The 25345-nt window shown below is 39.9% G+C and overlaps 1 protein-coding gene across 3 annotated transcripts; it reads right to left on the bottom strand.

The window, feature by feature from the left end:
• Positions 1–743: 743 nt before the first annotated feature.
• prpf40a (PRP40 pre-mRNA processing factor 40 homolog A) lies at positions 744–21314 on the bottom strand. 3 transcript variants are annotated; one of them, XM_050048144.1, is made up of 27 exons: positions 21242–21307; positions 17167–17247; positions 16866–17009; positions 14613–14696; positions 13982–14000; positions 13858–13877; positions 13679–13720; positions 13407–13517; positions 11913–12033; positions 11577–11601; positions 11127–11342; positions 10778–10883; positions 8718–8782; positions 8458–8622; positions 7295–7403; positions 6876–7026; positions 5825–5958; positions 5447–5561; positions 5046–5137; positions 4780–4896; positions 3845–3982; positions 3636–3731; positions 3462–3548; positions 3244–3334; positions 3082–3143; positions 2830–2985; positions 744–1376 (listed from the first exon to the last, which is right to left on the bottom strand). In XM_050048144.1, exons 1-27 carry the CDS (start codon positions 21242–21244, stop codon positions 1287–1289), a joined length of 2640 nt encoding a protein of 879 aa, XP_049904101.1. In that variant the 5' UTR covers positions 21245–21307; the 3' UTR covers positions 744–1286. The 3 variants fall into 3 exon arrangements, with proteins under 3 accessions (XP_049904101.1, XP_049904102.1, XP_049904103.1); XM_050048145.1 differs by lacking the exon at positions 17167–17247 and having other exon boundaries at positions 21242–21314; XM_050048146.1 differs by lacking the exons at positions 16866–17009; positions 17167–17247; positions 21242–21307 and having other exon boundaries at positions 13407–13519; positions 13680–13720; positions 14613–14698.
• Between the last annotated feature and the right edge of the window lie 4031 nt (positions 21315–25345).

The following is a 25345-nucleotide window of genomic DNA, read 5'->3' as shown; positions in this document are numbered from 1 at the left end:
TCTTGAGATTGCAGGATAATTAGGTTGTGATCCTAATATACCAACATTTAAAAATGACTGCAAGCATGGTCCCCTGCTTCTGTAAAACTGACAGAGCTATCAATACATGACCGTATTACTTGGGCAATAATGCCACATCTTTCAGTGTTTCTGACTGTAACTCCCAGCTGAATTGTAAGGTTTTAAGCTTAATCATATACTCAGTCACCTTGCTAAAACAGACAGTCTAACAATCAGTCTAATAGAACACACATGCAATAAATTCTACCTTCATGATGTTCAGTTTTTGTTTAAACTGTTATAGAGAGGTGTTGATTCAACTTTATGGTCATTTAAGGCTACAGTTTTAGGTAGAAAGACCTCAGTACAATTCAACAGCTTTATACAAGCGTCAAAAATGCCCATAAAGTTGAATGGCAACCTTTAAAATTAGAATTGACTGCAGGATTCTTGCATTAGCCTGCGTTAGTTTAAGCTAGGTGTGGCTAATAAACTAGCAGAGTGTAGAACTGAATTAAATACTCGTCATCCATGTAATATGATGGATGCTCCCACGGATTAGTTGTCCTGGCAGCTGGCTTATCTATTAATGAAACACTGACAGTTAATATACATCCTGTAGAGCAGCATGCAGTTACCGGAGGGTTTGATATACCTGTCTCAAATGTGAGAACCTAAACAAACAACATGAGTAAATACGAGAACATTTGCCTTATTGATCTCAAAGTATCCCATTACAGACGTAAGCCATTGAAACAGTATTTTATTACATTTCACTACAGTATATCAATTTTAACAGATGCTCCAATTAAAACCTTTTTGGATCATTCCTCATGAATACAGCTGCAGTTAAGACCAAATCAAAAGCATTGTTTCATGATCTCTGACAGTGTCCAGAGATGATGAAAGATATGTCATGGTATCTATCTCCTGAAACCTTTTACTTCTTAGGCTACTTTTCCAGGTGAGAGTCAGTCAGTGTGACATTAAAGATGGATTTTTTAATTGAGTATAAAAATTATTGGCAATGGAAAACATGTACAACTACAGTCAACTAAAAAATACTAACAAAAGCAACAAACGTGACATTTAAAGGCTGATCCGCTCATCAGTTTCCTGACAACCAAATTATTCACCAAATAAGTGTTTTAAGCTCAGTGTCGCACATTCCCATAAATACCGGAGGATGATGTTATGTCACACAGTCCGTCCGGCGTGGTACAGTCAGATGAGCTTGGAGGGGAATGCATGTTTGTAGAGGTGTACAAATGCGAGACGTGTGATCATCAAGGTGCATCCAGCTGTTCCAGTAAAGTTCTTCTCCTTTTCTCCAGCTCTCCTTCACTCAGCTCACTGCCTGACGTGTCCCAGCCGCCCTGAACACAACACACAGACTCAGTCATATACTGTGTAAACAAACTGTTTAAACAGTCTGAAATCATTTACTTATTCTATTACTCCCGTCTCAGTATGTAGTGGACTATTTTGCGAGCTCAACGTCAGTTGGTAGATCATCCATAATAAATGCTGACACGCATTTTTGTGATAAATACATACTACTGAGTGTATTCTCCCAGATTAATAACAAGTACTCTGTGGTTTGTGATGTGCTGCGCTGCTTACATTTAACACATGATTTCTGTGCCACAACTAAAGAATTTGTCTCCATACTTTAGTCATAAGGAAGAATAAACTATACTCCCATTGAAAATTTGTCCCAATAATCCTATGAAACAGCTTTTAGACCTCTGTGAAAATCCCATCCAAAATAAATTTTCCTATTTGTATGAAGCCCTGCTCTCTCATCTCGTCCGTCTGCCATTTTTCCTTAGCCTATATAGGGTATAATAATTCTCAATATACATTCGCACAGCACTACAAAATGGCAAACTCACTATGAAGTGGACTATATCGGTTGTAGCAAGTGATTCTGTACACAGCCACTGAGTTTCCAGATGACGACTTCTAAATGATAATTGTGGTTATAGTGGATAATAAATCCGCTTCATCTAAAGATTTCAATTGTCTTTTGGCTGACAGCGTAGCGAGACGTTTGTGGCGACCAGAAAAATAATTTACATGGTAACTGTCACTACTTAAATTTCCATCAACTTCAACATCCTTGACAACAGCCATTAAAGCATAATTTTGCTTGATTAAAAAATGGAAATGTATACAGTGGAAACCGTTTATAGTGATCACAATGACAGTGATCACCTGCTTATATGGATCAAAAAGTTTGGGAGAGAATCATTCCTTTTCAAATGCTGTTTAAATATCCTGCTTACAGTGCTTTGAAAAAAAGTACAGGAATTCTCTCTCTCTCTCTCTCTCTCTCTCTCTCTCTCTCTCTCTCTCTCTCTCTCTCTCTCTTTTTAAAAAAATCCATGATATTTGCCTCACAGTAACCTGTCTGTTTCCAGCTGGCCACCTGAGGCTAGTGCTGCATGCTCACTGAAATACTGACGGGACAAAGAAAGTAATTTTCTCTTAATGAAATTGTCTTTTGAAGCTTATTACTGCTGGTCATGGTCAAAATGAATGCGCATGATGAATGCACCTACAATTGAAGTCGCCCTCAATATTGCCTGCTTATGTAATGCCCCAGTAATGAAACATCTATTGTTTTTAAAGAATCAGTATGATTCAGTAAAACAGCTAAGGTGCTTCATTACTTTATATTCTTTTTTAAATATACAAATGTCAATTAGATGCTAATCTGCAGTAGAAATAAAGAAAGATAAATGGTTATAATAATGACCCAGCCAGACGTGATCACTATAAGCGGTTTTCACTGTGTATATTTATGCAGTAATAAAGAAAACCAACCTCCTCTTTTGCAGCTTTTCTTTTCGGAGACTTCTGTTTAGAGTCAGAGCGAGATTTCCCCCGAGACTTGTCGTTCTCTTTATCTCTCTCTAAATCCTTTTCACGCTTTCCATCGCGCTCTCTTCCTTTCTTGTCAGCGTCAGAGTCTGGCGATGCCTGGTTGGAATAATCATCATCAGTGCACATACAGACACGCACATTCACATTATACTGTATATACTCATAATAAATGGATTTTTCCTGTACACTCACAGACTTATGACGTCTCTTCTTTGCCTTCTTCTTGTGCTTCTTGGATTTTTTATAGCTTCTCTCTGGTTTTGGGCAGAAAATGTCAGTAAATGTCAACAGTGCAGCACTTCTGCACTTCCATATGATACCATACAGATCATATAAGCTCTGAAAGCCACTCACCTGACTCTCCACTAGACGAGCGTTCAGAAGGAGATTTGGACTGTGACCGCTTTTTCTTCTTGTGGTAATCTTCATCCTCAGACTCTGAGCCCTGTCAAAACATTTAAATGGAGTAATACAGAGATTAACAACAAGGTATTCTTGTCAATTATTAACTGCTTAAACTGTTTGCCCACAGCTCGTTGTCTTGTCTAGGCACAGTGGTGAGGACTACTAACCGATCGAGAGCGGGATCGTTTCCTGTGGTGCTTCTTGGACTTCTTTGAATGCTTCTTTGTCTTGGAGTGGTGATGTTGGCATTCATGCTGTTCAAGAAATACATGCAATGTTAAACACCATCATCTTTGTCATCAAGATTAATGAATTCATTCCCACTGTCCTGACAGACTGACCTCTAAGACATGCATGAAGTCTTTGAATATCCTTTTCCTCTCCGACTCCAGAGTCACGTCTTCAAAGGCAGACTCCTTTAAGAATCTCTCTCTGACCTGAAATCATCACAGAGTACAATAACATGACAATAAGAACAATCACAACATAAAATACAATACACAGTTTGTGCTAGGAAACCATAAGAATACTTTCTGCATTACGGACATACCCCCTCCCATGTGGTTTCTGGCTCCAGCGGCGGTGTGGCCTGCTTCAGCATGTTTTTAAAGGCTGCTTCCTTCCTTTTCATCTTCCTGGCCTCCTCCTTCTCTCGTTCTCTCTCTCTGGCTTCTGCTTTCTCCAGTAACTAAACAAAAAAGAGGTTGTAAAATAAAATATAAATATATATAACAAATATAAACAATAAAAAAACCACACACACAAAAAGGCTTAAGATAAAAGGTGGGTTGTTTTAAAGCATGAGGTCCAAGAACACAGAAACTTTGCTTAAGAGTCAGTAATATGATTGCTTAACTATAATAACAATTTTAAATTCTTTAACCTTTACTACAATAAGTTATTTTAAATGTTTGATAAATGTTCTACTGTCAATATATTTGTTTACTAGTGTTTGTGTTCTTCTTAAAGGAATAGTTCTGATTTCTTCAAGTGGGGTTGTATGAGGTTTTTACAGCAGTCAGCGGTCGGCAAACTCCCAGTTTAGAGAAGCAGACACAACTACTGACACTGAAGCTAACCAATAAATTGCTGTGGACAATATAAGTTTAAGTGTACTCTATATTTAGAATATTTTCACCGCTTTGCTTTGCCATCAGACAGCCCTTTCCGACGGGGAGCTGAAGCTGTTTAATCATTTATGGTCTCTCCAAAGTCACCAGGCTCTTTTAAAAAAAACCAGTGATTTTAACTCACAGAACACAGGAAGTTGCTGGTCTACCGCTGCCTCTATCAGTAAGTTTGTTTGTGTTATTGTGTGACTTTGGTGAATCCAAACTACCCCTTTAAAAGGTCAAAGTCACACAACACAAACATACTACCTGATAATTTAAAGAGAGCATAGATATCATAACTACCTCTTGAAGGAACTACGTAGGATTTAAGAAAAGCAAGTGTGTAAACATGTATCTAGGAAAGGAGTCTTACACTGTTGAATGCCAGCTTGATGTTTCCTGCATCCAGTGTGGTGGCTCTCTTGTCTGAGCTGATGACTGATCCAAAGTCTTCAAAGCTGGTGTTGACTTCCACCAAGAAGCCTTTGTCCTGGCAGCACAAAGGAAGCAGAGGATTGACAAGTTGCATGACACAACAACCCTCTTAAATAGAAACACTGATATGAGCAGATGTGAAGTGAACAGTTTGTTGCATGACAGATATAAGTAAGATTCTCAGCAGAGGTACAAGGAACTCACCTTAAGAATATCTTTGATGATCCTCTTTTCATCATGGTAGCGGGCTTTCAAGTCCTCCACATAGAATTTGAACAGATCTAGGGGAGTGGAACCTGCAGAAGAGACAAGTCAAAAGATGTAGACAATTTTTTATGCTGCAAAAAGCTATTAACTTACAGTGTCAAACAGTAGACCACTAGATTGCAAAAACAATGATGTAAAATTTAAAATTAACGGGGTAAAACAATATTTATGCATCAGTGAATTGCGGTGGTTCACACAGTATTTACTTCCTGAGCTGTGCTTGCTTTATTTCTGTGTTCATGTCGTGTGCTGTTGTCTGCACATCACATCCACGTGCTTCAGAGCATTCGGCTCATGTGGACGTGTGAAGCCACGTGTGCCGCAGCCGGCTGTCCTACCTGGCTGGCCCAGCATGTTGGCGAAGCGGATGTCTGAGCTCAGGGTCGGGTACATCTCCATCCAGGCAGACATGGAGTGAAGCTGACCGTGATCGTGGAGCTCATCCAGGAATTTCTGAGAGAAAACAACAAGACATGAATTCAGAGTAGCAACTGATATCCGCTGGTTATGCAAGTGGAACTGGTCCCTTCTGTGACTTGGAATTAGATTATTATTGAACAACAAAACTGAAAATACACAACAACTACTTTAAAAGATTGAAGCAACAATCTACTCTGACAATGTGAGAAAAATAAAATGTAAATTTCAGACATGAAGCTGACGATTCTTTCCCTAACGTGGTGACTTGTAAGTGTTTTGAGATGCACGTTTTTTACCTGGAAGGCCTCTCTGTTCTTGCGTTGTCGTCTCCTCTCCCTGAGAAGAGTCTTCTGTTTCTCCTCCTCCTCCTCCTTCTCCAGCGCCCGGATGTGCTCCTCAAAACAAATGAGGGCATCTTCTTTGTCCATATCTGTCAGCAGGTAACAACTACGGGTTAATATTTTTACAGATAATGACACATTATCTGTCGCAGGAACAGAAGAACATAATCGCAGGAAACCCAGGAAAATGGACTTGTTTTTTAGGTATAACTTCAGCTACAGTCAGAATACGTTGGTCATATTTCAACACTAAATGCAATGAGGAGAACAATGTATTAACTTGTGGGTTTCCAACCTTAAGGCAAAAGGCAAAAGCACACCAGTTAAAATGACCATAACATAAACCTCACATGCAGCTTAAACTTCACAGTGGCAGCGAGGAATCTGAAACACCAAGTTCATTGCCTGTGATCTCATCTGCCTGCGGAGAACAGCCTCAGTGAAGTGGTATCTGAGAGTTTTTTACTGTACAAATAAACTGAATTTGTTAAATTGGTGTTTTCAAAGTCATTCTGTTAGGCTGAGATAGTTCTCATATTCTGTTCTTTATTGTTCTTCTTAAGTATTTCCACGCAAAGCTGGTAGCAGACATTCAGTTGTCATTGTGTTAGTCTAATTCAGATGGTAGAGCCTACAATAGATGAATCTAGTGGGCAAAAACAGAAGTTACTGTTGTGCTTTTGAGTACTGCATCCCTGTCCACTTTGAGAACTGCATCCATGCCGGAGGACATAAAGCACATATATGTTTCTGTAGTGATGCATATGTTTTATACATAGCAGCCTATTTGGTTTATGCTTTGAACCTAACTAGATTTACCAGGAAGTGTCCGGGATTAAACCCTGTTCATAACACTATCAACAGGGATATCTGAGAGTACCATAAACATAGAAGTGAACCTATGATTTTTTTCAAATAAAATGAAGTAGAAACTTTGTCTTCCCACTTTTACCATCTGTTTCAAACTAAAGTAGGTAGATAAAGACATGCATTTGTGTTCTCATACTCTGCAGCTCCTCGTCCTCTGCAAAGGTAGGGTTGTCTAGCAGGTACTGCTGGGCCTCAGACCAGGTGGTGCGGTATGTGACGTTGGCCATGTTGTCCAAAATGTTCTTCAGAGCTTCCCAGTTCCTCTTTCTTAGCTGCTTGGCTTGCTCCTGGAAACATTTTGTAGAGCAGGAAACCAGGATGTCAGTTGTGCTGTGTTTATTATGAAACTGGTGAATTTTTATGCACCTATTTGTGCTTTTTCTGCATCAATTTAATTTTGTTAAAATAAGAGTTCTCTGCTACTCCCATGTTTTCATCCCCCCTGAAATCTACACCTATGATTCTCCATCATTTTGATAAACCTGCAGTCTGAAAATCTCTTGACAGACTAAAACTCTGGGGGAGGTTTGGCTCCACTGTAGAACAAAGCCTTACCTTCTCTTTCTTAGCCAGGTAGAACAATACATCTTCATAGATCTCCAGCCTGTCTCTCTCTGGTACACAGCTCCACACCTCCAGCTCATTAAACATCTGCTCTGCTTTCCTGGTTTGCAAGTACAAACAGACACCAACACACAGACACAGACACTTGTTTAGGATATTCTCATCAACCCACATGAGGGCAGCATTTCACAGGCCAAATTTACTTCTAACACATTGATCTTTAGTGCTTAGTGCAAGCTATCAGATGCAGTTGTGTGGACTTAATACAACACCCATTACATGTAAATAAAAACAGAAACTTCTTCAGAAGTACAGCCTATATTTCATGATGACTTAAAATATCTAATTTCCTTGATGAGTGTTCCAAACAGTCAGTGGAGTCTGAAGCCGTGGTTGACTGCAGTGAAATAAGGAGCTAAATTGAAGGAGACACACACAATGAGAAAGCCCCGCTATCCAGTCTAACTGCCTGTTGTGTGCCATCCCAGATTACAGCCCCAGTCACCACAACAACCCCGGTGCCAGAAGAACTCTGAAACTGGCTCGCTGTCAAGGTCACCAGTCGATCAGTCCATCCTCTCTGTCTGTCACGATGACTTTCACACAAATGCCAAATCAAAGAGTGCCAGTGAATGGGATCTCATGCAAGACCAAGGACCAAAACATTTTAATTGGTGTCTGCATAATTTCTGATGCATGACTACTTACTGCATGTTTATAAGAGAAAGAATCTGTGAACCAACTGAATTAGTATGTTGAGTAAAGAAAGATGTTATTTATTGTTGTTGTTTCAAGCATCTCTGTGGCATTTATGTGTGACATTCATTGAGAAAGAGGATAAAACACCAAGACTGTAATTTGCATTCACATCCGAGATGCCACATGTACCTTGGCCCCAAGATCAAGACCAACAAATTACAATGTTCCTCAAGTCCGCTCGCTCACTAAACTGTGACCAAGCAAATTAATGGAAACTGTGACAAGAGTCACCGCAGTTTAAAAGGAAGCCAATAGTGTTGTAACTGCAGCATGGCGTGCACAAAGCCATAGGTGACCTCTCACTGATCCCATCTGCATAATCATATTGACAATTCAGGGAAGCACGAATCAATACAGGGAAAAAAAAAACTTTGTGAGATCACTGCAGTACTTACTTGTATCTGGTGGTAGACGTCATCTTATCGTGGTTCTCCAAGAACCTTTGAAAGGTCTCTTTGGACTCTTTGTATTTAATTCTGGCCTCCTCTTTTTCCTCCTTCTCTGTTTGGACTTTGTAGGCATTGAACGCCTGTTTCTTCTCACTCAATTTGGGAAGTGCACTTTGTTGACAATGAAAAGAGAGAATGTGAGGTCAGATCAGAGTCGCTATCACCTACTGTAAACAGGATGAACAGATACCAGAGGAAAAGTGTACCTGTAGCGAGGATCATTGATAATCATTTTCATAGCCTGCTCCCAAGAGGAGTTTGAGGACACACCCTGAAATACAGACAATAAATTTAAAAGTCATGATGGCCTGTACTCTTAAAGCAAGCAAGTTAAATCGACAAGTGAAATTTTCAACACTTTCAAATGACAGCTCAAGGTATATGTATTAACGAACACATTTTTACCAACTTTTCTATATTTTCAGGTATTTCCATGACATTCACAATAGTTTTCCAGCATTTTCCTGTTTCTCTCCTGATGGGACAGCACATTTCTGTCCCCCAAAAAGGGGTGTGGCCTTGATACTAGTGACGTTTTAACAATCATGCAACACAACACTAGATTGTTATAGCAATTAGCAATACGAAGGAATGTTAGACACATTTTGGGACTTCTATAAACATTTTTTATACAATAACTAAAACAATGTGTATTCATTCTGTTAATTCCAAATCATTTCCAGGCCTGGAAAATAGTTATTCCAATTTCATAACTTCTCCAGGAATATAATGACTGGGAACCCTGATTGTTTTGTTTTCTTTGTTAGAAAAACAGCACAGGAGACAGGCAGACGAGCAATGAGCTGTGCTGCTTTGTCTCCTAGAAGGCAACACATTTTCTTAATTACTAATAGATGCCTGGTTAAGAGGTGTGGAGAGGCAATAATTCAAAGAAGTGCCACTAAAGGACTTATGTAAGCGCCCTTTCTGCCACTTGGCTCTCTCAGGGAGTGACTCCTTCATCCATTATAAACTGATTCCACCGCGTGCCTCCGTCTTGTAAGTTGTCACAGTTATTCTAGCTCACTGAGGCATGCCACTTTCTCTTACTGTCTTAATCCAAGCCAGCCTCGTGCCTTTGATCCAATAAAGCTAATCATAAAGACAGAGCCATTAAGATCTTGCAGGAAATTGCGAGCAATCTCAAAGGAGAGCTTTATGCGCAAAATTAAAAAGAGCCTAAATATAGCAGCATTCAAGGTGGGTGGCGCTCGGCCGCCTCGCGACACAACACATCCACAGCAACAGGAGGTGAAGCTTAACAACAAAGCTAAGACCTCCCAGGGGCTCATGAGGAGGGACGGGGATTAGATTCAGATCACAGTGCAAAGGATGTGCTGGTAAACACATCAGTCATTAAGAGCGACTGTAAAATTAACCTTAAAAATAGACCATTTGAGCCAATTGGAATTATCCATTGGCTTTTGGATTGTTGCAGGAAATAAGCTCTGTGGCAAACAGAAGTTAATGATACTTACATGTTTTGTTCAGCGAGATAATGAACCCCACTAACATGATTATTGAGGCACAAATGCAATCACCAGAAGTAAAAAGCTAACGTTAGGCTATAAACAAACTACACCACAGCTGCATGACTTCAATGTCAAAACAAAAACGAGGCTGTAAAGCCAGGGTCCATATGATGACGTTCTTTAGTCTCATTTAGCCACTTGCTCGCCACAGCCTTTTTAAAGACACATAACAGCTTCAAAATTCACAAGGGAATATTTACTGATGTTATCAAGCAAAATGTGAAAGTCCCTTTAGCCTGTGTTAACCACAGGCCATAATTCAAACATCTAACAAAAAAGCCATTAAAAAAAAATCCATTGACATCAAAACGAGGGAACGGAGTGCTAAAATGCTAACTCATTCCCACATTTTAAGTATCATTCCTGCAACACTATATTAGTGGTTCATTCAGCTCTGAAAAGAGCTAAAACAACAAAAACATAATCAATGGCAACCTACTGTCACCTTAGTGGTTTTTTGCACTGCAAACTGAGCTCCATTTAAAGTAGTAGCACATGCAAAATGAAATCAAAAACAGTCCAAGCTACAGAAAAACACATTAATGTACACTAAAGTATGTCAAGGGAAGCATGCTGATACAAGCTGAACTGTTTTTGTATTTAACCTGCTAAATGTCAAGTAATGTAAAGTGTGCACGACAGGCTGACGGGGGACAACAACCTTCGCACTCTCCTACAGTGTCTGTGGCCTCTAGTTCATCTACATGGTAACCCCATCTGACAGCCTGACTCACCTTCTCCTTCAGCAGCTCTTTGAACGCCTGTTTGGCCTCCTCTTTCGTGTTCCACTTGTAAGTTTTCTTCTGAAGTTCTGGCCGTTCCTCTTTTGGGACTTCAACACTGAGGGCAAAGGAAGATGTTAATGCATTAACTTGGCTGTGTTAGTATTTAAGATGATGTGATACATTTAATAAATTTATGAGACACAAAAATAGACCTCCGCATTCATGAATGCATTAAGGTAAAAGGCTGCTGTGTACATAAACCCAGTGTCATTATGACTATGGTTCTGGCGTGATGTATATGGTGTGTGTCTGAGTACTGGAGACAGTACCCGTCTCTGTGTCAGACATAAATGTTTACCTGGCTGTGGCCTCTGTGGCGACTGCGCTCTCTAAGGAAGCCACAGGTGCTTCTACAGCCTTGACCTCAGCTGTGTGATGCACGGCCGCCTGAGACAGGTGTTCCTCTGAGACTGCTGTTGCAGTTTCTGCCTCCATTACGGTTGCCATAGTGGCTGTATTATCTGCTTGCACTGCAGGAGCTGCTGTGGTGCCAGGAGCCATCGCCTCTGCCGTTCTGAAATCAGACCACGACAGGTCAAACCACAGCACATGATGGGAAGAGTACCATTACAATGTCGCTGGCTGGAATATGAAGGGTCACTACATGGAAATGAAAATCTGTCATATTAATAATAAAAAAGTTTTTGATAATGGAGGAAGAAATAATATTATATAACCGTCGTATTTGTTGTTAATAATATATATTGCAGCCGCGAAGAGTAACTGAAGGTAAACAGGAAGCTCTTACCCATTCTCCTCTGCTTTGATCATAGCTGGAATAGACAAAAGGAGATAGCTGTTAGAGTACTTGTTTTCATTTCAAAGCACACTGCGGATAAGAGAACAGCACAGAGATAGATGTACTGCAGGAGCCACAATGTGTTCCTGTATTTGTGTTTCCTGTGTTTGTACATCAATGATGCCCAAGCCCCCTCTAATGCGTGGCGTTATTCGTCAAACAAGCCAGCAGCCTGCCATTCATCACGCTGTCAAAGGCTTATCCATGGAGCGCAGCATGGTTCGGCATGGAACATCACTGACTTTCTCACAGCAGGTTTGACATCATCAGACAGCGGCTCTTTACCTTCCAGATCCTCCAGCTCTTTGGGTTTGGTCCATCTGGACTCCTTCGTCTGAGAGTTGTAATAATAAGGCTTCCCTGTGTCTGACTTGTACTCCTTCCAAGGGCATTTAGACAGCATTTGCTAAAAGAGGGAAACAAAGAAAAGAAAGAAATTTAGTTGAAATCGCTTCTGGGATGTTGGGGGATCCATATGAAATAATTATTTAAGTACTTTTATAACTATTTTGTTATTCATTTCATATTGAATTATATTTATGTGATATTTTCCAGTTAGATGTCCCTGTCAGTGGCTTGAATATTTGTTTGGGGAGAAGGGGAAAGGAAAACATCCACCCTAATTACATTTAAAGCTCTATTTGCAGGGACTAGTTTTACAAAGGGACCTCGTATGATTTAGAAATTATCACAAAGTAACCAGTCTGCTTATCCCATTTACTCCGTTAAATAACAACGTTTAACTCCCTGATGAGTCCGCCCCCACTCCAACCCAATTTTCTCTTTATTTTACTTAATTACTATCCTTTTATGTTGTTTTGTATCTTGGTTTGTTTCTTTTTCCCTTGTGATTTTTTTCTCTCTTGTGGCTCCTTGAGTTTGTGATTGTTAAAGTTACAGTAAAAGAAAAATATGGTGAAATGCTCACATATGTAAATGTTATACTTGTCCTGCTTTGACAAAACGCACTGTACTAATATTATCATGACCTCTTTGTTTTGGGAAACATGGTTGGTAATTTGAGAAACATGAGAAATTACAGACAGGTGTGCGTGAGATTGAGATCACAGACGACCCTGCAAGTACTACAAATTACTTGAGATCCCCAAGTTATACTAGTCCCATGTGAATAGGGGATAAGTTGTTTTCTTGTCTGTTGCTGTTGTTTGTTTTGGTTTGAAATTTCTGACTTCCTTGAAACATGCCAAGTTTTTGTATTTTTGATTGTCGTGGATTAGATGAATGCCTGTGAAACTGTATTTAGTATGAGAGACTTTTCATACATGCGAGTAGTGCCTTCAAAGACTGCAGATAAAAACCTTGCCTGAATCTGGCATATTTCCAATTTAATGAATTTTGTGCACGACCCCTGATAAAAACTTGAAGTAAGTGGGGAATAAGTTACATTGAATTTTATGTGTAAAAGGTGTATGAATATCTAAGTGAGTGAAAAAAATGGTTCCTTGGGGGCCCTTTACAATGATGATACCTATATTGTCAGATCAAGTCTGAAATGTTTATTTTTTCACAGCATCTCCATTTGCAATATAAAAAGGACAAATATTTAAGACAGGAAACAAAGACACATACATTTATCAACATTCAAGACACCTCAACGTGCATTGGATCGCAGATTAAGTTCCATATTTAGATTTGCCTGGTGCACAGTAAGTGCTTTAGTCTACCCTTTCTACAACATGGGACCCTGTATCTTCGATCTGATGGCAGCGTTTTACAAGTTTTTGTTAAACATGTTATGTACGTAATAAAGGTTTGTACCTCTGCAGGAGACTTGAGATCATCTGGTTTTTCCCATGTGGACTGCTTAGTCTCTGTATTATAAAAGTAGGTCTTCCCATCCAGTGATTTGTGTTCTGTCCACACAGATTTCTGAGGCAGACAAACACAAATAAATCAGCTGTTCCAGTGTTAACAACAACACCACCCCCCAAAAAAACAAAGCAAGAAACCACTCTACTTCTACTCCATATAAAATGCTTTTAAGCTCCAAATCTGTCACATCTATCTTTCCATTTTCATTGTGCACAAACCTTTTTTGGCTGCTCCTCCTGTGGAGATCCATTTGTGGTGCTCTGCAGGGACAACAAAATGAAAGGTTGGCAGACTGCGGATATTGAGGAGACAAAAGACTGAAGCTACTGCTGAGAACTCTAAATTGTCGAAATTGTAAACTTGCAATTACTGCATATAAAGACAAATTATGTCTTACAGCTGTTCCAGGTGCAGCAGCTGTGAGGACAAAGGCACAAATCAGTCAGACGCTTTACTTCTAATGAACACAAAATATGCAAGAGTATGATTTGTATGTTAAGTGACAAATTAAATGATCTTACCTGTGGAGTCGACACCGGGCTGTGAAAAAGACAAATTTTTAATAGTGGATTTTTTTGCCCAAGACACACACACACACACAGGAATGATGGGAATACAGACTCATCAATCATAATAAACAGTAACTGACAAAGCTTTGCTAATTAGTGCAAAACTCCACACCCTCAAGATGCAAAAATATACTTGTGATGATAAAGTGGATGTCTTATGATCTCTAAAGCCGCCTGGATGTTGTCACAATAAATATGTTAGATTGCTCATTTGCATAACTTGCTTACCCATCGGTATAAAAGAAAAATTAACAGAACATCAACAGTGAAGGGCTCATGTGTTTCATTACGTTTACAGTGATTCACAGCTGAACCAAAGCCAAAACAAAACAATAAGGGACATATTGCACGCAGGTGTTCATTTTAATTTTAATCAGCCCCTGTATTTAATGATGTTTTCAGCTGTTTCATTCAAATTTGTGGTTAAGAATATAATGATTTTTTTTAAATGGAGTGACATCAATTCATATCCAACAGTGTTATTTGGCAGTGCAAATGATTCACTTGGCATTTCACAGATTGCAGTGTATTTTTAAGAGGTGTGAAGCAGAGCAATGATGGGAAAAGTAGCAAGGAGTGTTACCGGTCCCGTTGGTTGTACAGCCGCAGCTGGTATGCGAGGGGGCATCATCATCCCTGGCATCATAGGTGGCATCATGCCTGGCATCTAATAAAAGAAGCATCATGAAATATTCATCTGGCATATCCATACCACCCAGTGCAGGAAGAAGTATTAAGACACAGTGTGAGACAGGGTGTTGGTGTCTGTGAGGAGGGCTGCTTTGCAACTGGGGGAGAAGAAGGTGAGACTGAAACCGAGTCTGCTGCGCTGATTTAATGGTGTGATGCCACAGCTTGCGATCTGTGAAGCAGCAACACACCAAACTACATCCCCTCACCACCTTTCTGGACTTGTGTTGATTGCACCTTCATCAAACACCCCCCCCCAGTGTCTCATCTATTTATATGTATGACAGGACCACATATGCTTGCTAAATGTGGCCCAATTTTGCTTTAAAAGATCTTTTTTTAAATAGAGTGTCACTACCTCAGGAGTATTCACTCAACCAATGGCAGAGGTTCAGGAAGATGAAAAAGTTAAATGGCATCTCTTTAGAGGGACATAAGTGCTACATGGAACAGCAACAATTATCGCATAACACATTAGCTTCTGTGCAGCAGTGCTAAACAAAACAGGAAAGTCAATTTCTGCCCTGCTGTGACACTCTACCACTTGTCATGTCAACGTGTCATAGTTGGACATGTTTAAGGTTAGTGGAAGAGGTCATGGTTAGGGCTAGTACTGACCAATCACAGCACAGCAGTGTGGGAATTGCAAAGAAAAGTAGTGGGATTAATATTAACACATAACTGAGTTGAAGGAAAACTTCAGCTTATTACAAATTGGGTTTCATTTTTTTTAATTTTTCAGACCACCAGCTCTGTTAGTTGTGGTAAAACTGTGCTCACCAAAGTCATTTCTGATATCTCAGAACAGCGAAATGTCACATATAGCTAAAAAAAAAAAGGTCTAATGTGGCAAAATACAAGCAGACAAATGATCACACAGATCTAGAAGAGCATACAAGTCAATGTTGCCAGATAAGCTGCCACTTTATTTCAAGGTAAAACCAAAAGTGAAAGCATCATGATGTCACTCATCATCCCTCACTGCATAGGAGAACCCATGAGTGCACACATCTACGAGAACTACAGTAGGTCAAAGCTATACCAGGGGTGTTTAGCATTTGCTTTTGGTTCTTTCCCAAATAAACTGCCTAATGTGGACATAATATCGTCTGACCACTTATGTGTCAAGCCCTGTGAGTCCTGTCTTTCCCACAGAACTAGATTCTATTCGTGGCTGTAGCTGACATAGTGGGGGGTGCACAGCATACACAAACATTCTGTTGCCGCCTTTACACAGGTTAGACCCAGTGCCTGACAGCAGGATGCGCGGTTTCCATGGAACCACAGACAGTTTCATCTTAAGTAGATTGGAAAAACAACAGACGCAGACGGGTCCGCTGTCAATGACTGCATCCATATATCCAATGTGACGCTCTACACTAAAGTGAGAATGCTGTTTTGCTATTTCGATATGAATTAACGAACGATTACATTTCACTTTCACGGTGCTTGCCGCCTCATCTCCTCAGGCTGCCTGGAGTATGCCCTGCTGCTCTGAGAGTGTGCCAGTAAAAATATAACTAACGACACTCCAAATTAACGAACCATCCAGTTTGCCAGAGTGCAGCTCCAAAAATAGAAAATCAATATGTTACAGGCGATGTTGATATTGTGGTGGGGCGCCACAAACAAATGAATGCGTGGGAAACCTTGGAGTCTCACCATTTTTTAGTAATGCAGCCAACATGAAATATCTCAGCATTAACTTTGGTAAGTACAATGTTATCACTGATAAAATCAATGACCAGAGAAACTGTAAAAAAACCCAAGTTGTGGTGACATGTGGTATTCCTTGAAATATCTAACCTTTCCCCTCTGACACTTCACAATGCTTTAAGGCTACAAATGATGAACAGTGGAGTCGCTTAAAAACGTATTTCTTTTTTTAGTACCGTGGTTTGAAGAACATAAACCTAAATCACTGGGGAAATATTCTGAAACAGCACCAAGTGTCATTCTTTAAGTAATATCATCTTATAACATCACTCACCTAGCTTTTAATCTGCTTTGGGATGTGTAAAGTGGTAAGTCCTTGTCTGACTCAGATTCAAAGCAGAAGATATACTGCCGTGTGTGGAGCAGCAGAAACACAAGCTGCAAACCCTAAGAACTAACAAATCCAACAAAATAGAGACAAATGGCTCACCTGTCCCATTGGTGGTGCCCCCATTGGTGGCATTATACCAGGGGGAATTATACCAGGAGGCATAGGTGTCATGCTGGGCGGTCTCTGTCCCATGGGGGGCATTCCGATGGGAGGGAAATGAGGCGGTATTCCTGGTGGTCCCATCTAGACAAATGATTATGGAGAGAGAAGAGACGCATTAGACTACATTAAGCATTAATGAAAGCCTTTAATATTTACCACTCTCAGTTCAACCCTGTATGACGACTGGAAATAAGAGGTGAGAAGCTAATTGTCATAAACATATCTGTCACTGACTTACAAATGGGGGAGGTATCCCTGAGGGCGGTACGCCTGGATAAGGTGGCGCTTGGCTCGGGCCATTATTAGCGTCCGACGAAGACTGTCATGAATGAGAAACACCACACAGAGTTAGTGAACTCGCAACAGTCAGTGGTGTAACGCAATTAGTAGCGTGCTTAATTCAATAAAGCCACCATTGCTGTTTCTCCAAATATGTCCTTGAGTTTTTAAAATGTGATTTAGATTTTCTTTCTACTACCGGTATATTACCGTTAATACTGCAGTTAAAATAGAAATTAGGTTAAATATTTACATGCACAACCTAAATCCCATTACTATTTGTTTATAAAAAGAGAGTATAAGGCAATTCAACAGCACCACAAACTACATCCTCCAAAATCACCATTAGGTGAAATCAATACCTCTTTAAAGCTGTTTGAACAAAAACTCAACATTATAACCTTCATGATTATTTAATTCAGGGCTGTTTTATTAACCTGCATTTGTTTTAACTTGGAAGTATATTGGCTATAAAAGACTTGCAGGAGCACAAAATAAATTCTAAGCACTACTCAGTCTGCAAGGCAACATTTGTGAGCACACAGGCAAGGAAGCATAAGAGCAGAATCAGATTTCAGTGCACAATCCCAATTACGCATGCACTCATTTCTGAGTCCACTCTCTCTTTTCACCAGCTGTTTTTGGCAGCTTCTAAACACCTGAGATCGCAAAGTGTCTATTGCCGGCTATTTTTGATTCGCAAGCAGCAGCAGGACACATCCATATCTAGATGTAAGGGTCACACCTTTTTGAAAGTCCACATAAGGAAAAAAAGTCAGCTTCTGAATACACTGCTTCTCTGTAAGGAGTGATAGGAAACCATATTTAAGCAATATCACACGAGAGGGAGTGATGTTGTACTGTGATATCGTGACGATATCACAGTACAACATCACGAGCTCGAGTGTGATATTGCTTTTATACAACAGTTCAACAGTTCAATAAGCAAGGCTGATTAAGAAATGTTGAAAAATGAGGACAAAATAGATAATTTAAGCATTTTATTTGTCTTCCGCCAACAAAAATAGTTCCCTCAGGACTCCGCTGTCACCGTTGCTATGTAACGCAGACATGGTGCGCCAGGCACTTACTCTTTATACACATTTATCTGCACGTTTCCATTAATTGTGCAGCCGGTGAAATAAGTCTCTGGTGACTGCATGGTGGACTGTCGCTTCACAGGCACAGCCGACTCTGCCTTCTGATCTGACAGTATGTTGCTTTTCTCCAAGTCATTGAGCTCCGCTGATGAAACACTGACAAACCTGGATGTGTGCTCAGATGGATTCAGCTTCTCCTCTCCCTCATCTTCCTCTGATGACCATTCATAGTTCAATTCAAAACTTATTTTAGGAAATAAATCCATATTTTTGGCTGTTTGACAGTGGATGAATTAATTAGCCTACAACGCAACTGCTGACCTAACTGACACTAACCGTCAGTTTTGATTTGATTGTTGATTGCAATCAGCTGTGAGGCGGAGTGATACATACACAGTGAAATAACCGTGATGTTGTACTCCAATATCGTCACAGTTTTACTGTCTCTCGACCAATCAGATTGCAGGGCTGGAACTAACTGTTGTATAAGACTGCTTAAGACATGCCATTTACATATTTATGCATATATGCCTTATTGTTAAACCTACAATTTCATTTTTTGTGGACGTGTGATTGCATTACAGACTGATGTTCAGTAAATTTCTGTCAGTCCAATAACTTTCGCCTAGCTCAGTGGTTCTCAACCTTTTCCATGTCAAGGGCCCCAAAATGTATACACTTTTGGTCACAGACTTTCATTTGATAAGATTTTGCTTCAGGGCCCCCTATCTGATAAGATTTTGGTTTTAGATATGATTAAGACCAGAATTCTATAAATTTCAACAACAGATGAGGAGATAACTGGAGGGAGTGACATCAATGATCGGAGTAGTCATTCTTATGACTCTTACTCAGACTGGGCTCCATTCTGTAGTAAATTAAAGCGTGAAAATAAACTATGCCGCATTTGTCTTGAGACATCCTGGAACTCTTCTGACGAGGCTCCCTCGGTCTGAGGAGGAGCTGTAGGCTTGAAACGTTTCACTGCATAAAAATCCCTCTAAACAAGAGTTGCTTGGTGTGCAGACTTAATTGCTTTCTACTTTAACCTCCTGGAACACCCTGGACCTCTGGGGGTCCCCAGACCACTGGTTGAGAACCACTGGCCTAGCTCATTCATAGCGGTATGTCAAAATACTCATAAGTGGTAAATCTGTATCAGCATTCACAAGCATTGAGGCAGCCAGTAATCATCAGGATCTGTTTTATGGACTTGTGTTCACCAATACAAGAATAATTAGCCAAGGGTGGGTTCATGAGGGTATTGGGATAGTGCAACAAAAGGACAATGTCTACACTGAGTCCAAAATAGTATCCAAAGCACCTATGCTGAGAAGTTGGGGAGGCAGTGGGAAGGCACGGAAACACTAAGAGTACACTTATCACTTCGGGAAAACATCCAGCAGGTCATTGTGACCACTCAGTGTCATGATAAAGAGACAGAGAAGTATAGTAAGATGCAGAAAACATAAAACAAAGCCAGGTGAGGATGACACAGTTACAAAAAACATGGCAAGTGGAAGCCGGTGTAAAAAAGATACAATGACTTTGGAGGGAAGGAAATGGCTCTGTGGTTTAGTTATTGGACTTATTAGTAAGTATTAAGTAAGTATACTACATCCAGAAAGAGGCTGTAATGTGACACTGAGGATGCAAACTGCAGTGAAATTTTAAAGAAGAAGAGATTTGCGTTGCAGGTATTCAGACCATTGACTGCATATTCTAATAAAGATTCAGGCTGCCAAAAGTTAGCATGGGCACCTTTAATCATTATGAGTGTGATAGCCTCTATTGGTGGCAAAATGTAGCTACACAATTCCTCATGCATATTATTGATGAAGTCCATAATAATGTCCTTGCTTGTGCACAAATTTGATCCTGCTTTAACAAATCCTGTGCTCTCCCAAAATTTACTTGCAGACTAAGCGCTCGAATTTGTTTTCAGCTATATCACATATTTTGTTGTTAATATACTCCCATAAGCCAAGACACAAACTGACATGCTCAACAACTGGTTACATATAACCAAAGACTATATCTTTTCTTTTATAAAAGCACCTTTATTAACGTAACTTCTGCGTATGAGTCTGTCTGACCTAACCCCATCCTTTGTGAAGAGGTCCTGTCGAAATGCTCCATTAGCATTATTTAAATTCGTACTTCTACGGACTCCACTAATTGTACGTTTTAATTTAGGCTTATGGGACTTCATATTAAGGGATATTAGGTTATTTGTAAATGACAACGCAACGTTACCACAGCCATGAGTGAATGAAATTACTAAATTAACGCTATATTAGCGTTGTTAACTTATCTGACAGGTTATCTATCAGCAAATTTACTACTTTGATTTATCTCTGTCCATTTAACCTGACGATAGCTCTAATTGATAGCAAGCACACGTATTATCAAAAAAACCTGTACATCTGAGTAATGCTAACATGCTAGGTAACTAACGTTTACTTCCATGTAAAATGCTATTAGCGATGAATGAGGACGGACTCTGTCTAAACCCTGGTGAAGAATAACCATTTACTATCGCGAGAGTTTAGCTAGTTAGCTAAGTACTCAGCTAGCTAAACAAACCTTTTGTTGGTCTTAGGATTATATTTAAGACTACCGTTAAACGTATATACTTATATTGTGTATAACTAAACCTAACGGCACGTTAGTGTTCTCTATCTTTATTTTACAATAAGCATCAGTTCCAGGATATAGTCTGTTCCCCGATGATATGTGTGTGCCGCTTTCTTAGCTTGGCGCTAGCACGTCATGCTAACCTGTGATGTTATAGGACGTGCGACATTGTTATAGCATCATGGAGACAAAGACCCGGTCATTAACCAAACGACAAGTACGTACACATACACTTTTCACATTTACTGGTTTTAACTTTACTGTTAAAATTCTATTCTTTTGAATGGTTGTACTCACCATGTTGACGAGAGGGTATGAACCTTCAAGTAACTTGAGGACCTCTCAACAACGAGGAATACGATTGGTTCAGCTCCCTCCGCGTGCACAGAGGTCAAAGGTAAAGATTCTGTGGCGTCTTGCTGCGTCAGTAATGTGCAGAAATGCGCAATGAGTGACACAGTGGTGATGCTGTGATCTTATAACTGTATGTGTTACAGAAAAATACAACCTGCACCAACAATATGCAACAACTGAGTCACCTCCACAAGAAAGAAGAAGACTGTGAGATGCGAAAAGCCAGTAAGTGGACCTTTAGTTAAGTATTTATTTGCAAACTTAACAATTTATTCTTTCAATGAAAGAAAGAGGAACAAATTACAAAGTGATTAAACACCACAGGTGGAAGAAGTGCTCATATTTTTTATTAAAGTAAAAGTAGAATAACCACAGTGAAAATAGGGGAGGCCGGGGACAGTTGCAACAGCTTTTATTTGTCCAATTAGAAACATACACTCATTGGCCACTTTATTAGGAACACCTTGCTAGTACTGGGTTGGACCCCTTTTGCCTTCAGAATTGCCTTAATTCTCCATGGCATAGATTCAACAGGGTGCTGGAAACATTCCTCAGAGATTTTGGTCCATATTGACATGATAGCATCACACAGTTGCTGCTGATTTGTTGCTGCACATCCATGATGTGCATCTCCTGTTCCACCACATCCCAAAGGTGCTCTATTGGATTGAGATCTGGTGACTGTGGAGGCCATTTGAGTACAGTGAACTCATCGTCATGTTCAAGAAACCAGTTTGAGATGATTTGAGCTTTGTGACATGGCGCGTTATCCTGCTGGAAGTAGCCATCAGAAGATGGGTACGCTGTGGTCATAAAGGGATGGACACGGTCAGCGACAATACTCAGGTAGGCTGTGGTGTTTAAACCATGCTCAGTTGGTACTAAGGGGCCCAAAGTGTGCCAAAAAAAAATCCCCCACACCATTACACCACCACCACCAGCCTCAGCCCTTGATACAAGGCAGGATGGATCCATGCTTTCATGTTGTTTACACCAAATTCTGACCCTACAGAATGGAGACTCATCTGACCAAGCAACGTTTTTCCCAATCTCCTATTGTCCAATTATGGTGAGCCTGTGCAAACTGTAGCCTCAGTTTCCTGTTGTTAGCTGACAGGAGTGGCACCCGCTGTGGTCTTCTGCTGCTGTAGCCCATCTGCATCAAGGTCCGATGTGTTGTTTGTTCAGAGATGGTCTTCTGCATAACTCAGTTGTACTGAGTGGTTATTTGAGTTACTGTTGCCTTTCTATCATCTTGAACCAGTCTGGCCATTCTCCTCTGACCTCTGGCATCAACAAGGCATTTTCACCCTGTGAGAACTGCTGCTCACTGGGTATTTTCTCTTTTTTGGACCATCCTCTGTGAACCCTAGAGATGGTTGTGTGTGGAAATAGTTACAGAGCTACATTTTATAGACAAATAGTAAAAAAAAGGAAAGAAAAAAAAGCAATTAACACCAAAAAACAAGTCAACAAACAAACATACAGTTTCTTTACAGGTCAAATTCAGGCTATCCAGTTGATAGCCTACTATACAAATAAAGGAACACTCGCAAATAGTCCTATATATTGAATTGGCAATACAATAAGGCAATGTACTGTATATATAGGAATGTCTCTATGTGCATACTATGCTAGATCATAAGTGGTAGGATTATATACAGCTTGGGCAGACTATTATTACTTTCCTGTCAAAGCAGTTAACTTACAGTCACTGAAAGGGATCTATTGTTTAAAATAGGTAAATACAAGGACATATGGGGTGCTGTAGGTCACCTGGTAGAACAGGTGCCTTATATTAAGAGGCTATGTTCTTGCTGCAGTGGCTAAAGGTTGGATTCCAACCTTTGCTGCATGTCATCCCCTGTCTCTTCCCCTTTCATGCTAACACAGTCCTATCAAATAAAGGCTAAAAAGCCCCACAAAAATCTAATCTAAAATACAAGGACATAAATAATTAGGTAACTGCATTAAATGGTATTTCTGAAATGTCATCATGACCTCAATTACATCCTGTGTTAGATAATCCGCTTCTTTACAATCCTCACCCACACTACATGTTCATAATACAGAATTCTTGGCCAAAGATTTTATTCTTTATTCTTTTACAATGACTGATTTCCTCCCCTGTTATTTTAGATGTTATAACAGGTGTCCATTTCAGGAGCTGGAGTAGCTGTTGTTCAGACACAGCAAAATTACCTTGGTGTATTGGGGATCATTTGGAGAAGTGGCTGTGATTTTCCAATTATTGGCTTCTGTGAGAGAGTTCTCCTGGCAGTGTGTCGCTGGAATGATTCCCAATGACGATGGGAAATTAGAAAGTGGTCAGGACGGGCCACACACATTTCTTACCTCTTTCACACGGTCTTTATTCTGTCATTGTCTCTCCTGTTCATGCAGGCTGGTCATATGTTTTTCACACAAAACAAGGTTAAGCAGTAGCTCACCCATTATGAGGGTTATTCAAACAGAAAATTAGCTTGATGGCCTAATGAACACATTGATTTCCAGTTATTGCTGTTCTTGTTCTGTAGAGATGCTATGTGCACATTTTGACTGACCAGGGCGTGAAAAAAGAATGTTACAGATGTATGTGATGTGCAGCAAATCTATATGCTGCTCAATGCTGCTATTTGCTGTGGAGCTGTCCCTGGGATTTAGTGCTATTGGAGTGTGAAGCATGCAACAAAGAGTTGGAAAACAGATGAGCCCACACTCGAGGTAGCCTGCAATAAACTCTGATGTATTTACTGACAAGTGCAGGAGAATTCCCTATCCATTCTCTTAACAAGCCAAAAAGACAACAAGGCGACAGTGAGGGGCAGTGATGGATCGAGCATCAACCTAATGATGAGAGTCAGTCAACCACAGAGCATTGCTTCTTCAGAGAAACAAACAGACATAAAACAAGCCATGAATCAACACCGTTGCATAGCAGCAAATGTTTTTGGTTGTGCTGAATGATTAAGAAGAAGGATTATTTTAAAACAGTGTTAAACTTAGGCCTATACTAGACAAAAAGCTAAAATAGTATCAGAGGTTAGACTTCTCCTCAACCTGGTGTTCTCAACGAGAATTATATGTAAATTCAGTTAAAGAAAAAATCCACCTAAGGGACTGTTCTTCATTTATCAGAGGAGGGAGATGGCTGGGGTGTGATTTCATTTTTTGTTTGTTTGATTTTTGTTTGTTATCTTCACCCTCCTGGAGTTACAAACATTTTTTTCTTGAGCCTCCCTTAATGACTGGTATGAGAGGGAGCCAATGCAACGAGCAACAGCACAGTAGGAATGATCACAAAAACAACTTCTTCAGCAGAATGCAATCCTTAAAAATCGCATCATCACGCAAGCTGTGTGTGCACCAAAGCAGAATATGAGTGCATGACAGCCACCTGTCCCACCACACAAAACCAACAAAATTTAACAAGCCTACACATCACACGCATGTCAACACACACCCCAGCGGGCAAGCAGCTAGCAATAGCAACATAATGACTGACCAAATAAAGCATTACATAGGTACATAATGGTGGCAGAAGCGGCCAGCAGTAATTCACACAATGGCCGTTATTAGATTGAATAAATGTACCCATTGATCATCAAAATGTAAAAGTTAAAAATGAAATTCTGAAGTTGAAAAATGTATGCAGGAGAGCAGAATTTAATGTTTTTACAGCATTTAGTTTGTGCAAACGGTGTCTTTTTGGTGACATTTTAAATATAACAAATATAATTTGATTTAACTATTTTGTTGCACATGATATGTTCAAGGACCATTTGGAATTTGAAAATCCGATGATAAATTCTGTTTTCACAGTTTCTGGCTGTGATAAATAGTGAAATTATGGTGATTTTTTTAAAAAAAAGAAAACATGCCTTTTAACCCCACTTGCAGGCTGTTGGCTTCTGAGGGTATGTAGAAAATAGATACAAAATACAACTATTTGAAGTTGAATGTCCGTTCCCTTAGCCAAACCAAAAAACAACTTCCTCCCCAGGGCTTAAAAAATATTTGAAGTGCATCCTCCGTTTTGCACCACCC

Source organism: Epinephelus moara, chromosome 7, assembly GCF_006386435.1.
Source record: "Epinephelus moara isolate mb chromosome 7, YSFRI_EMoa_1.0, whole genome shotgun sequence".
NCBI lineage: Eukaryota > Metazoa > Chordata > Actinopteri > Perciformes > Serranidae > Epinephelus > Epinephelus moara.
This window is presented reverse-complemented; position numbering and strand designations above follow the sequence as displayed.

Coding starts and splice junctions, on each gene's coding strand:
- prpf40a (XM_050048144.1), bottom strand. Junction 5,138..5,446: donor CAACATGCTGGGCCAGCCAG/GTAGGACAGCCG, acceptor TCTCTTCTGCAG/GTTCCACTCCCCTAGATCTG. Junction 4,897..5,045: donor TCATCAAAGATATTCTTAAG/GTGAGTTCCTTG, acceptor TTGTGCTGCCAG/GACAAAGGCTTCTTGGTGGA.